At 36.2% G+C, this 14,206-nt stretch overlaps 1 protein-coding gene across 1 annotated transcript; it reads right to left on the bottom strand.

Moving 5' to 3' along the window:
• Window positions 1-1,084: 1,084 nt before the first annotated feature.
• Window positions 1,085-12,720, bottom strand: cdhr5b (cadherin-related family member 5b). The gene is made up of 17 exons (XM_057330494.1): window positions 12,635-12,720; window positions 11,930-12,031; window positions 11,503-11,640; window positions 9,574-9,593; window positions 8,630-8,808; window positions 8,382-8,444; window positions 7,907-7,996; window positions 7,348-7,437; window positions 7,162-7,263; window positions 6,478-6,664; window positions 6,203-6,289; window positions 6,013-6,104; window positions 4,614-4,820; window positions 4,428-4,541; window positions 4,275-4,341; window positions 2,023-2,198; window positions 1,085-1,750 (listed from the first exon to the last, which is right to left on the bottom strand). Exons 1-17 carry the CDS (start codon window positions 12,718-12,720, stop codon window positions 1,262-1,264), a joined length of 2,289 nt encoding a protein of 762 aa, XP_057186477.1. The 3' UTR covers window positions 1,085-1,261.
• Between the last annotated feature and the right edge of the window lie 1,486 nt (window positions 12,721-14,206).

Below are 14,206 nucleotides of genomic sequence, written 5' to 3'. Positions count from 1 at the left end.
TTGGTGAATAAATGATGACAGAATTTTTTTTTTTTGGTGGTTGAACGTTGAACTTGATTTTAATACGCATTCAGATTTATGAGAACAGAATGCATACAGACCTGCTGCCATAGAAACCGTCCTATCAGTTCTCTTCACCTTCAGAAAGAGCTCTTTTAAACCCTGTGACAGAGCTCATTAATAAACATGTACTTCATTACAAAAAAGAAGTGCTTGCTTAATGCTTTAAAACATTAAAACAGCGTTTCTAAATAATCAATTAATTAGAAGCCCTTTTCTTTTTTATTTTCCAACTCTCAGATTAAGATTTAGTTAGGAATTATCACAGTCTTACATTTGAAGTGTTTTTAGGCCACTGTAAATATATTACTGCCATTGCATTACATAAAGTATTACAGCAAACAAAACATATATTTACACATGCATAGATCTGTTTCAGTCTGTATGTGGTATATGTTATACAACAGCATGCAAACTGTTAATAAGTGAGTCACAATAGACGCCACTGATCTCAGGTTAATGAATAAAACTTATGCAAGTTATAAAGAAATTTATGATTATTGTGTGTGCGATTACAAAAGAGGCCAAAGGTTCACTGCAAATATACAGTTAATGTCTCAGTGTTGCCATGGCAACAATCTTGCCTTAAAGGAACAGTTCACCCAAAAATGAAAATTCTGTCATTTATTCATCCTCATGTCATTTCAAATCTGTATGAGTTTCTGCAGAACACAAAAGAAGATATTTTGAAGAATGTTGATAACCAAACAACACTGAACCCCATTGACTTCCATTGTATGGATACAAAACCACTGAGACATTTCTCAAAATATCTTATTTTGTGTTCCACTGAATAAAGAGTCACATGCAGGTTTTGTAGGGTAAATAAACGATGTCAAAATTGTTATTTTGGATCGATCTGTCCCTTTAAGAAGACAAGCAACAAAATAATTGTTCGCAATAAGACTAGGAACTTGATTAAGAAAGTACATTTTGTAGGCTACAAATATTGTACATTTTGATTTCACATTGGATTTAAAAATGAAAATGTATTTTCTGTACCATTATATTTGCAACCTCAACACCTACAATAGTCATGTAGTATAACACAAGGAAAGCTCCACAGTTTCTTTACATTAACTTTGTTTTATCTCCATTACAGTCACAACATCTTGTGCCACGCAACAATTCCTCTGGATTCAAGCGCCGCTTCATCTTCCAAAGAGACTTCTGGGATTGCTCCTCTCGTCCAATCAGAAGTCTACAAATCTGACGTCAACCCTTCTTCATCCTCTGAGTCTGAATCTCTAGTAAATCTTCCCGCAGCCTCTTCATCCATATCTGTTTTCATATGTTCCTCATCATCTTCATCATCATCATCTTCATCATGATCTGCCGGTTCACCCGTGTCAGGAATGATGACCACTTCCTCTTTAGTGTTGGGGTCGATGTCTTCTTTAAACCAGACGGCTTTGTAGCCCTCCTCTGCCCTTCGCTCTTTGGTCAAGATGGGTTTGACCTCTTTCTCGATATCTGCGCTGGCCAGGCTGCTGGAGTCAGGTGCGGCTCTCGTCTGTGGAACGGAGGCGGTTTTGAGCATCTGCTCCGGCGAAGACCTCGCCCCGGACTCCAGTTTCATATCCAGGTCTGCGGCAAGCCCGGAGCTCACGCTTCCAGGATCCCCATCATGCTGGAAGCCCTCGTTAGAGTACTGCACACCCTCCTTAGGACCTCCTGAACCCCCACCCAGCTGCCGAGAGAAAAATACACTCTGAATGGTGGATACAGATTTTTACCTATTTTACGATAAGTAACCTGCAATTTTATCTTTCAAACAGAGATGGCGACAGAGAGGTAAAATTTCTGCTTTTGCGTTGTTTCTTGTTTGGAAACCGGTTATGTTCTGTCATGAGCTTTGTCTTGAGAACCCTTGACGCTGCATTTCAAGTCAACCATTGACCGCTTGAGTGATAGAAGACAATCCGAAACATCTTGTGGTTTTCTGTGTGGAAGGAAACTCACGTTGCTTCTGAAGACGCTGGCCTCAGAAAGTTTCTTCCAGTCTGAGTTATGGCTCTTGACGTGATGCGCCAGCAGTCCGATGCCAACCAGACAGAGAACGATGACCACAGCCAAACTGGCACCTACAGCGGCCATATCCTCCGCTCTGTACCCTCCTACACGCAACCGGTTGTCTTCTGGATGACAGAATAAAAGAAAAACTCATTTGAGCGTACTGTACTTCAGTAAATGTTAGTTGGGTTTACCAAAAGTGTTCAAAGTGAATTGATTTGGCTTAATTTTTGTAGAATTCTTTTTTTTTCATTTTTTAAAACATGTCTAATCCATGCAAATATTTGAACCCTTATGAAAATTAACCATGATTTATTTTATAGTAAAACCATGATTTAAAAAAAAATGAATTTGTTGAAAATACCATTGCAAATAGCATGCATGGTTGTTACACGCGACTAGCCCGAAGTTAACTTCCGGTCTGTGTTTGGTTATTATATAACAATTTATTTTATATTTATTTCTATTGAAATTCATTTCTATTTATATCTTATTGTATATTAAATGACATTAAAACTACTCAAGAGTTATTGATTCTTTGCGAAGGTCTACCGGAAGTTAAGTTTGGGCCACGTAACCTTTGTTGCCGCTGAAATCGTCTAGTTTCCTTCTTTATTTGTGATAAAATTATGATTAATTTTCAGGAGGGAAATTACACGCAAACATGCGAGCATGATTTACCAGACACCATCCTAGCTGATAAAACCAGATTAATGCTGGTTGGCTGTGTTTCGCTGGGAGTCCAGTTGTGGTCTGATCTTGCTTAGGCCGGTTCTTTATTCAGCCAGTACTTTCATAGTTATTTGAAATCACTTTAAAATCACACGCAAGAATTAGCAAGGCTAGCAAGCTTATGTCTGGAATACACTACAAGACTTTTACAATCTGAACAGATTTTTTTTTAACTAGACAGCACTTGCAGACATTTTGAAAATTTCAGATAGAAACACACTAACTGATCAAATTTGGAGAATGGCACGGACTATCTGCAACAAGTCCAGACTGAAAATCTGGGCAAAATCTGAGCAAAAGTCTTATAGTGTGTTTTAGCCTTTAGCGTAGGTGAGTGTACCTGTGGTGTGGCCAAGAGTTGTGTGGATGTCCGGGTGAGTAGTGGGAATTCTGTCTGTTAACTGTGTGCCTGTGGTCTGATCTGTGGTCTGATCTGTGGTCTGATCTGTGGTCTTATCTGTTGTGTGTTCTGTCGTCTGTTCTGTGGTTTTAACTGTGCTCTGATCTGTAGTTGTGATAGTTGTGACAGTAGTGGTAGTTGGGACCCCTGCAGAAGAAACCGGATCATTTGGGTGTTTGCAGTTCAGCCGATTCAAGTTATATGAAATTCTGTCTACCAAATGAAATGTTTGTATCGTGTTACTCTTCATGTTAAAATGCTGTTTTGTTTTAACATATGGTTGGGTCAAATATGGACAAACCCAACCGTTGGCTTTTAGCTAAAAAGTGTAGATTATTTGACCCAAACATGTGTTGATAACAACCCAGCACAGGTTATTTTAAACCCAACCGTTGGGTTTGTCCGTATTTGATCCACCAATGAAGAACCATCTTTGGTCCCAACAAAGAGCCATTCATTCAAAGGTTCTTTAAAGAGCCATCTCTTTCTTACCATTTTAAAATCTAAAAGAACCTTTTTTCGCCATAAAGAACCTTCTGTGAAACATCAAGATTCTTCGGATGTTAAAGGTTCTTTATGAAACCATTTAGACAAAAATGGTCGTGAAGCACCTTTATATTTAAGAGTGAACCCAGCATTTTGCATTTTTTGCATTTTTTCAGCGAATCTGAATGAAATTTGGGTTAAACCCTTGAAAAACATGTCCACCAAAGAACCGTTTGCTGAAAGCCAAGACAGCCGAAAAGCTCTTGATCAGCCCAACCCTGTAAAGCGCTCTCCATTTACCCTGTTTGGATTGCCTTTATCTGATTTTGCAAAGTGAGAGATGTCGATGAATTCAGAGAAAGATGACAGGTGAATAACATGGATGTAAAGGCACTTAACTCTGGCTGTAAACCTAAACTTCACGTCGCAATCTCTCAAATCTGATTTGTTGATTAAAATGTTGTCCCAACATCATCTCTCACTTGGCAAAATTCTAAAGGCTGTTTTGATCATGCTCTGTACAAATTATTTGCACGATATCATTATTATTCAGTATTGTTTTATAAAGCATGCTTAGTCTTACCTGGAGTGACCTCAACTGTGAGAGAGGTGGTGCTGGATTCATCATTGGTCGTGTCAACCACCCTCATCTGTCGTTATATTATATTACTATTTAGAATATTTAAATGTTATATAATATTATGAATGTCAAAGTTGTTCAACTGTAAGTTCTCACTTGTAAATTCACACTTCCTATGGAAACCTCCTGTACCATGAGGATGAAACCTTCAGGAGTAATGTCGAAGTCAGTCCCGCCGATGACCTCAAATCTAATGTCAGGATTCACCCCCTGCCAAGATAGAAATCAAACACTTGACTCCAGAGCCTCATTACTTCACAAAGCTGTCGTAAGTTGTCTTACATTAGCAAAGTCCTCATCTGTAGCTTGAACTCGGAGGGGTCTGTTGGACGTTTTGCTCTCCAGCACCAGACTGTCCACACCTGCGTCCTCTGAGATAAACCCTTCGTAATTGGGTTTCACAAATTTGGGAGGGTGTTTACTGCCCGACACCACCCTCAAGATGACCGTGTTAGTGGCGTACTGATCACCGTTCTGCTTCTGAAATGCCTGAAGGGACAAAGAGGATGAAATTGCTATGTTATCACAAACATGCAGTTATGTCGAATACAGCACAAAACAGCAAATGTTTTAAAAGATAAGATCTGGGGGGGGTGTACACATTATAAATCTTGTGGGGGTATACAGATATGTTGCGATACAAAAAAATGACAATATGTAGTGTATTGTAGAGATTATTTTACAATATATCTTTTTAATCCAATTGGTTGAGACGCCATCACATGACCTGCATTGACTTTTTTATTCTTTGCAGTATTTCTTTTTTAATCAGTTCTTTCCTAGGGTTTATTTTTCTTCATTTCTTCATTTTTTATTTTATTTATATTTTATTTTTGTTGTTAAAATTCAGTTTTACTTTTCAGTGACAAACCAAATTCAATTTACGTTACGTACATAAGGTACAATTCCAAAGTTATTATAGTTTTGTTTCTAGTTTCATTGTAGTTTTACTGATATTTTAAATTAGCTTTTATTTTTAGATTTTTATGTTAAGTTCAGTTAAATTTTTAGAAATTTTGTTGTATGCTTTAGTCATTTTATTATGTATTTGTTTATTTTTAATGTTGTTATATAAAAGTAATACACTTTTGTTTTAGTTTTTGTTTATTGTTATAATTTTAGGACCTTAAACTGATATATTATTTATTATTTATAGGCAAAATTGTATTTATTTTGTTTTAGTTTAAGTTTTCACAATCATTTTTAGGCCAATATGTTATTTGATTTCAATAAACAGAAACGTTTTAATTTTAATAAACTGAATTTAGTCAATTAACTTAATGATAAGTTAAAAAATATAATTGAAAATGGTTAATGTTTTAGAAAAAAATATCTCATTTAAATGTATTTTATTTTAGGTTTCTTTAGAATATCGTGATACGAGCGTATATAATGGACCCGCATCAAATCGTGACGTAAGTCTATAGTTACACCCCTAAAATCTTATCATCTTGACTCATGAATATTCATTGTAAATGTGGATTTAAAAGTTCGCAGTGACCAGCTGCTTACAGTATAAGAGCTTAAGGGGTTCAAGCTGTTATTTGGAAATGGAAACGGGTCGACCAGCTTGGAGCAGTTAATCACCAGCTGCCATGTGATGTACCATCTCGAACTGATTTTACCACGGTAACGCATGTTAAAGAATGCTGAACACTGAGGTCAGAAGTATTTTTCTCACCATGACCATAAGAACGATCGGACCTGCAACGTCGACGGGTTTCTTCATCGTGATGTCGCCACTGTCAGGGTTGATTTCAAATATTTCATTTTCTGAAACAAACAGCAAACAGTAGAATTCAGTCACTGATAAACATAGAAGAACATGCACGAATATGTCCACCATATAAACCTATGAGAAGAAAGCTCACCTTCAAGGAATCTGTAACCAATAGGTTCGTTTATCCCTTTGTCACCATCGGTGGCTCTGACCGGACCTGGCATCAAGGACAAAGGACCTGTCTATGGTACAAAAACAGTGTTGTATACCGAACAATATGTTTGTCTGATCTATTCCTCCCATGAGTAGATCACCCAGTGAACACCATCGCTGAGACGATGTGAAAATTCATTTCCATTCCCTGACTTTGGTTTAGAAATTTGGTCCTCTCATCCATTTCAAATTTTGTTTTTTTAAAAGTGAAACCTACCGCTTGTTGGGTTAAGTTGACCGTCCCTGTGTAGCCAGAGCTGATGCACACTGTGCTGTTACCGATCTGAGATTCTGTACAGGGTTGGAACCACGGCGGCCGATTGTCCACGTCTACGATATTGACCGTTATGGTTGTGGAGCCGGTGTGGGACACTGTCGGTGTAGAGGACAACGGTGTGTCCTGAAATGCCATCAGATTTAATAAATGAACATGTCCTGCTAAAATTGCTTTGGAGAAATAAAATAGGCAGAACCAAATGAGAGTGTCATTGTTGAAATCCTTGAAGAGTATGGAGGTGAAATCATCTGGATTTGCATAAATGTGATGAGAAATGTTTGAGTTCATATTGAGATCTTCAATAAGATTGACTTTTGATTGCAGACTTGACAAATCTGAGCTCAGTTTGAGACATCTTCTGAAACTCTAATGACGGACACATTTGTGAGATTTCTGAATCTTTAGCTCATGAGAAATTCCGGAGAGCCAAAATGTCCATTTCTTCTCAGTTTAATCTCATGAATATTTAGGAGAAATACTTGAGATCCCATGATTTTGTTGTTGTTGCAGGACGTGCAAGATAGAAAAATGTGTAATGACGTAAAGGTGACATCATTCTTACTTTGTGTAAACCAACCCTTCAAACCTCTTTTATAAATCTTTCTGCACAAACATCTCACCTGTGCATAAAGAGTCATGGTGACTTTTTTTACTTTGTCATAATCCAGAAGTTTCTTCACCAGAATGTTAGGATTGAAAACATCTGCTAGGCCAAAATCTCCCTGTGAGAGAACAGAATAGAATTCAAGGCCTCATTTCAGGGATTCATAAAGACTACAGCGATATGTTGGTCTAGTTGTAGATACCTCAGGAGGATCCAGCCGATAGAAAATCTGATCGCCTTCATCAGCATCAGTCGCTTTGAATTGTCCAATGCTCGTGTCCTCTTTTAGTAGCTGTGAAAATCATAAAACATGAACATAAACTGATCAGAGTATAGAGAAAGTGTTTTGTCGACATTAAAGGAGTAGTTCACCTTCAAAACCAAAATTCTGTCATCATTTATACTCCCTCTTGTCATTTCAAACCTGCATGACTTTTTTTCTTACGCAGAACACAAAAGAAGATATTTTGAAGAACGTTATTAACAGACCCCCATTCACTACTATTGTAACCATTGCAAGTGAATGGGGGTCTGTTAAGAACATTCTTCAAAATATCTTCTTTTGTGTTCTGCGTAAGAAAAAAAGTGGGCTGTGCTGTTTTGTTACCAACATTTTCCAAATATTTTCTTTTGTGTTCTGCGGAAGAAAGTCATACGGGTTTGAAATGACAAGAGGGAGTGTAAATGATGACAGAATTTTCATTTTGAAGGTGAACTACTCCCTTCAATAAAGAAAAACAATAAATCAAGAGATCACGTACCTCATTGACATTTAGTGTGTACTCGCTGAGATCAAATACAGGAGCGTTATCGTTGATGTTTTGCACTATTATTCTCAGATTCAGTGTTGTCTGAAAGATAAAATATAACATGCGGCAGTTTAGCAGACGTTCTAAATACACAATGCGTGTATTGGGGGGTTGGGATGATAGGGGGCTTTCCCCCCCAGATTTTTCTTGTGCCCTCCAAAAATGTCCAGCTCAGAATTAAAATAATAAAAAAAGTAAATACTTATTATTAAATTACTAAAAGCACATTTGTACTGCTATTAAATGATGATCTGTTAAGTTAATCACAGAAAAATGTAAAAATTGTTAAAAAGAAAAATTCTCTTTAGTTTAGGTTATTCAACAACATTACAATGAATTTAAAAAAATCAAATGAATACAAAAAAGACATTTACAATTATTTTTTTCAGCTTTGTTTGAATAACACACACAATAAAGGTTTACTCACAGGGCTGAAACCATCTTTGGTACACTCGATGTCCACTTCATAGGGATACATTGTGTCAAATGTCTAAAACAACCACAAAAACGTACAGGTCTTATAAATATACAGTGATTTCACAGCAAATTTGACACACAGTCACATATTTTATGTTATTTGCAGAGTGAAATATAACTTTTGAGGCATGTTTTAAAACACACACAAACAACAAACACAATTGATCAGATATTTTTATCAAATGTTTTATAGGCTACCTCAAAGTCCAGTACAGTGATGGCGATGACATTGAGGCCGTTGATGCTGAAGAGACCTGCTGGGACCTCTTTAATGATGTTGGCTGTGACCCCCGCGTCTGCTGTCAGTGAAGTGACTACAGCTTCAACGGTGTTGTTTTCGGGGAAAAAGATGATGGTTTCCTCAACTGAGCAGAGGTCTGTGACATTTAGAGAAAAACAAAGCATTATTGTGCTGAATAAAGCACAGGTTTCATGCGAATGTCCTGGTAAATACACGTAATAAGGTTCACTTTACAAGATTCATTTAGTTGACATTAGTTGATATGGACGGTCAATGATAAATATATTTTTACAGCATTTATTTATTTTAAGAGTATGTTAGTGCATGTTAAAATGAACATCAACTAACATTAATAAATAATTGTAACTATTGTTTTTGTTAACTAAAGAAATGGAATTGTATTATAAAGTTTTAGTTGTTTACAAATCTGCCAATGAAAGACAAAATTACACTGATTTATTGTTTTTTGGTTCAACTTAAAAATGGTTGCCTTAAAATGTTTCGTTAATTCAACGTAAAAAATATCATGTTAACTTGAAATTTGAATGAAATGAATTTCTCGTTGAGTTGACTAATATTTTTAAGTTGAATTAACTCAAAATTTAAAGGCAACCATTTTTAAGTTGAACCAACATTCTTTTTTACAGTGTAACTTTGTAAAATATCTCAAAAACAAACACACATACTTGTTTTAGGCAATAAACCTCATTTTTGAGAGGCAACAAAATCTGACGGCCATTTTATCCTGTTATCCTCAATATTACACGACCACATTAAAATAGAAACCATCATATTTCACCTACATGTTTTCCCAGAATTCAATGTGACATATTATGTTCTGGACTGAGAGACCCCACTAAGACATCTCTTATTCTTTAGCTTAAAAACTTTAAGCACTTACTTTGACCTTCGCTGAATTTGCTGATGGTAAAAATAAGCAAGAGACAAAAACCGACAGCAGAACGTTTGGGCCTTAAATCCATTTCTCCGTGTTAGATGATGGATCAATATCCAGTGAATATCGAGGACGAATCCTTTCGTTCCTGCTTCGCGTTCACATCGAGCATTTGCGAGGGGCAGTGAAACTGTCTCTCATGTCGACCTTTGAGACGGAAACTTATCTCAGATTTATTGCTCATAAAGACGAGCAGAGGTGGACTTTTGCCTCATAGACAATACATGCTGTACATCTCATAAACCAGAACCTCGATGAGAGATTGCTCACAAAATAATATTTTGTACACTTAAAATATACTGTATACTGTATATTCTTGAACGGGTTTCAGTTCAATGCAGGTCGTAAAGTGTTTGAATGAAATATATTCAACTTATGGGAACGGGTTACTGCTTGTGACTGGCAATAAATGCAAATGTTGAGATTTACATATTATAAACCACTTTAAGTTGCACTACATAAATCACACTTTATTTTATTACTTTAATTATCTTTCTTTTCGTTTGTTTACATACTTGCACTATTTGAGAGAGAGGGAGATTCTTTCTTTACAGTGGTGTGTATTTCATTTCATCTAAATTGTGAAATAAATCAATCCACACTGGAAGCAAATTCAAGTATTAAGAGTTTATGAAAGAAATAAACAATTAAATAACATCACACCTGCAGCGGTGCAATGCTCATCTATTATTCATTGTATCATACCAAGGTAGGTATTTTGCCAATAGATCTGTGACACCAACATTGATGGACGTCATTTCACATGTGGACCTTTAATCTTAAAGCAACACATTCCTGATTGGAAGTGTCATAATTTTCTTATCTGAACGCTGCTCTGATAACCGTAATATGTAGTACTTTGTTATTTGACGGGAAGCAATTCCAGTTAGGAACAACACAAGTTGAATAATATCCCAGCCTATAGGTTTTATTCTGTCTGTCTGTTTCATTCTTTCACATGACCAACACACTTTAATACACAGCTGTGTAGCCGTATACTGTCATGGTACAGTGACGGTCTCAGATGGTAATGCCATGGTACTTTTGGTTGTTTTATGTTATGTTTGTAAAGCATTTTTCTCTTCGATTAAACTTGAGATGTGCTTCAACTGGATGTGACCACACCTGTTTATGATGTCGGTGTTTGTCGTCCACATTACAGTATTGTACCAGTAAATCTTTTCCGTTTGTAAATCTAAATCTGTGTTCCTGTAACTCCTGTCTTTAGATTATTGTGTTAGCAGCACAAAGGTCATGGGTTCAATTCCCCCAGGAAACACATACTGACAAAATCTACCTTGAATATGCTGTAAGATGCTTTAAATAAAAGTGTTTGTCGCATACATAAACATAACTGCGTCTGATATATAACTACATTATTAAATGAAACATTCATGAAAAGTCTCAGCGTTTATTAAAATATATACAACAGTTTGTCGTACAACATGTTTGATCATGTTAAATCAAACTGATTCATGTTTTTGTGTTTTTGGACATTAGGACATGATGTAAAGAAGACTCTTCTCTAGTAGATGTTTGGACATGAATACTGTTTCATCAGGAACATCAGTCGGTCTTCATCTCCACCGACACCGCTGTAAAGATACAGAACATTTATTATAAACACACAGAAGCAATAATCATTGTTTTACTTGTTATTGTAATGCAAACCAAGTTTACTGCAAAGAGAAATACATCATTTTTCTGTGTGTATTTATTAAACCTTTATTTTTATATTGTATTTTTTTACAAGTGTAATTTGCTTAGTATTTTTTATTGATTTTATTCTATATATATATGTATTTGGCAACAACAGAATCTAAATACAAATGAAAGTTTTTTTTAGGATAGAGAAGAAGTCTTAATCTCGTTCACCTTTTCTTGCTGTTCTGCATTCGTTTCAGGAAGGAACACATGGAGGTGACTTTAGCTTTGGATTTGAGAAGATCGGCGTATCTGTTTGTGAACTCGATGTCGCCCAGCTGCCTCGCCTGAAGCCAAGATCTCCTGGAACTGAAGTGTCATTTTCAAACTTTAATACTCGAGCATTTAAGTATCAAGGTTGACAAATAGCATTGATCAAACGTAGTCTATGTATTTTTTAAACACGTTTTTTTTTAATGCTGGCAATATATTTTATTTAATTTGCATTGATTTATTTTGTGCACTACAGGTCACTTTGGATAACAATGGCTGCCAAATGTAACTGTCACTCTTATTGTCCACAAGGGGACAGTAAGACACTAGACAACACCCAGACAAGACTCAAAAAGGATTTAACAAGGAAAGTTACAAGTCTCACCCGCTTCTCAGATCAACAGTCATATCTGCCTCATCCCTGGGAAACAGCTCGATGGGAGAGAAGCTGTCCGTTCTGGTGATGCTGTCTTCTTCTTCAAGGTATCTAATGCAATAAATGCAAATAAAAAATGACATCATTGGATGAGACGGCATGCAACGTTTTGTGGATAAATGAAAATCTTATGACCTCCAAACAGTGTTTAAAAGAGTAGGACAAAGAAACAAAGTAAATAAGTAAGACATTTAAAGAATGATCATTTAAAGGGACAGTCACACAAAAATGAAAATGAATTCATCATTTACTCATTCTCATGTCATTTCAAACCTGTATGGCTTTCTTTCTTCTGCAGAACACAAAAGAATATATTTTGAAGAACGTTGGTAACAAAACAACACTGACTCCCATTGATTGTATGAACACAAACCACGGAGACATTTCTCAAAATATCTTCCTTTGTGTTCTACTTAATAAACAGTCACATACAGGTTTCAAACAATATGAGAGTGAATAAATGATTTAAAAAAATTGGGGGTAAACTTTCCATTTAAAGAATCAAATAAAGAATATTTGATAGGCCTCATGACTACACGACTGGCCAAAGATTTGGATTCAAATAAGCTCTTCTCTCTTTTACAGCCACAGACAATAAGATCAGACTGTTTTTCAAGATGTTCCTCTGCGGAACTTCAAGGAACGTCACCTGACCTGCCCAGAACCGGATGACTGGTTGTCCACTGCAGGAGTAAGACGGCAAGGACGGACGCCTTCATCAGACCAGTGAGAAACGACATGTTCACACCTTACAAAGACAAACTTTAAAGACAAAACAAAGTTTTAAAGTCGAGCAAACATCCAACAATCCCTCAATTTGATGCTCCAGAAAAGCGGTTCGTTCAGCAGCGTTTACCTGCTTTTTATTCTTGGGCTTTATGTACCCTCAAAACCATCGATCGGGAACTCCCATGCGTGTTTGACAACTCAAACTGAGTTTTATTGGCCGGACTGTTTACTTTCTCATTTGCGTTTTTCCTCCACTCGATCGGTGTGCGCTCATGCTAATAAAGTTAAACATCATTAACAGTATTCACTTCCTTAATTGGTGGCGAGGAAGCGAGCAGGACTGTTTGATATCGATGCGATCATTAATAAATCAATGGGAAAGAAAAGATTATGGGTTTGCCAGAGGGATTAGATCACAGCTGGACGCGCACGCGCGCACGCACGCACAGGCTTTAATAACTAATGACAGGCGCAAATAACATGATAATGTCCCAGTTAACTGCTCACAATGAATCAGGCATAGTATTTAAAACACAAAGGTTTTACATATTGCTGTACACTTGAACTTGAAAATGTTGCTGTTGTTGTGCTGTATTGTTAGTGGAGATTGCTCAAATAAGCTTGAGCAAATTTCGAGCATTAAAAAAGGTCAGTCAAAGTAGTTTTATTTGAAAATCCAATCTCAATGTTTGTGTCAGTGTTCAATTTAGGGCTTTAAATATCATGAAATTACAAACCTTTTTGTGTCTGCGTGTGTGTTTGTGCGCGCAGGTGTTTATTTTTGGCTGGCCAAAAATCTGAGTAAAACCTTCTATTGAGACATTGCCTTTTGTACCAAGCTATTAAATATTACTATAAAAAAATTAAGAGATCACGCAGTTTTGTCTTTAATCAGCATTTCTATGTTTCTTGCAATTACAGTCCAGTGTCTGTTGAATTCAGCATAAACAAACCAGAGGTTTACATATTTTAAATGCAAATAAAAAACACCATTTTCATTTGGGAAAATTGTTGTCACTAGTTCACAAAATGAAACAAAATATCCCTGCACACCATTTTTTTTTATTAATTTGCACTTGTAATCTTTCATCAAAAACATGAAGCTCCTCTCCCCCTCTCAACAACAATTCTTCACTACATGATGTAAGCAACAAAAAGATGTAGGACTATATTGACTGTCCAATGGCCAGGCATTTTTAGCCAACAAGCCAATCAAAAAGGGAAGGGCAAAATAAAGCCCCGCCCTACATTTTTTCAAAAAACATTTTTTATTCAAATATAAATGTTACAGTCAAGGGGGTACATTATGCAAATACATAACAAATATCAAATATCACAATCAAAGCAGTATCAAAAGAAGAAGAAGAAAAATAAAAAGGTTAAATAAACACATTGAATGTTTGCAAAAAGAAATACTTTTAACAGCTTTCTTATTTGTTAAATATTGTATTGAATTTAAGTATTGTATACATTTTTTCTAATTTCAGAAGCCGTTTC

Source organism: Triplophysa rosa, linkage group LG3 (genome assembly GCF_024868665.1).
Source record: "Triplophysa rosa linkage group LG3, Trosa_1v2, whole genome shotgun sequence".
NCBI lineage: Eukaryota > Metazoa > Chordata > Actinopteri > Cypriniformes > Nemacheilidae > Triplophysa > Triplophysa rosa.
Note: the sequence above shows the minus strand (reverse complement) of the source record. Positions and strands in the feature narration are given on the sequence as shown.

Excerpts from the sequence above, each read along its gene's own strand:
- cdhr5b (XM_057330494.1), bottom strand. The coding sequence starts at position 12,720 with ATGTCGTTTCTCACTGGTCTGATGAAGGCGTCCGTCCTTGCCGTCTTA. Across the intron at positions 6,665-7,161 it reads CCATGACTCTTTATGCACAG|GACACACCGTTGTCCTCTAC; the intron begins GTGAGATGTTTG and ends ATGGCATTTCAG. Across the intron at positions 4,342-4,427 it reads TAGGAAGTGTGAATTTACAA|ATGAGGGTGGTTGACACGAC; the intron begins GTGAGAACTTAC and ends ATATAACGACAG.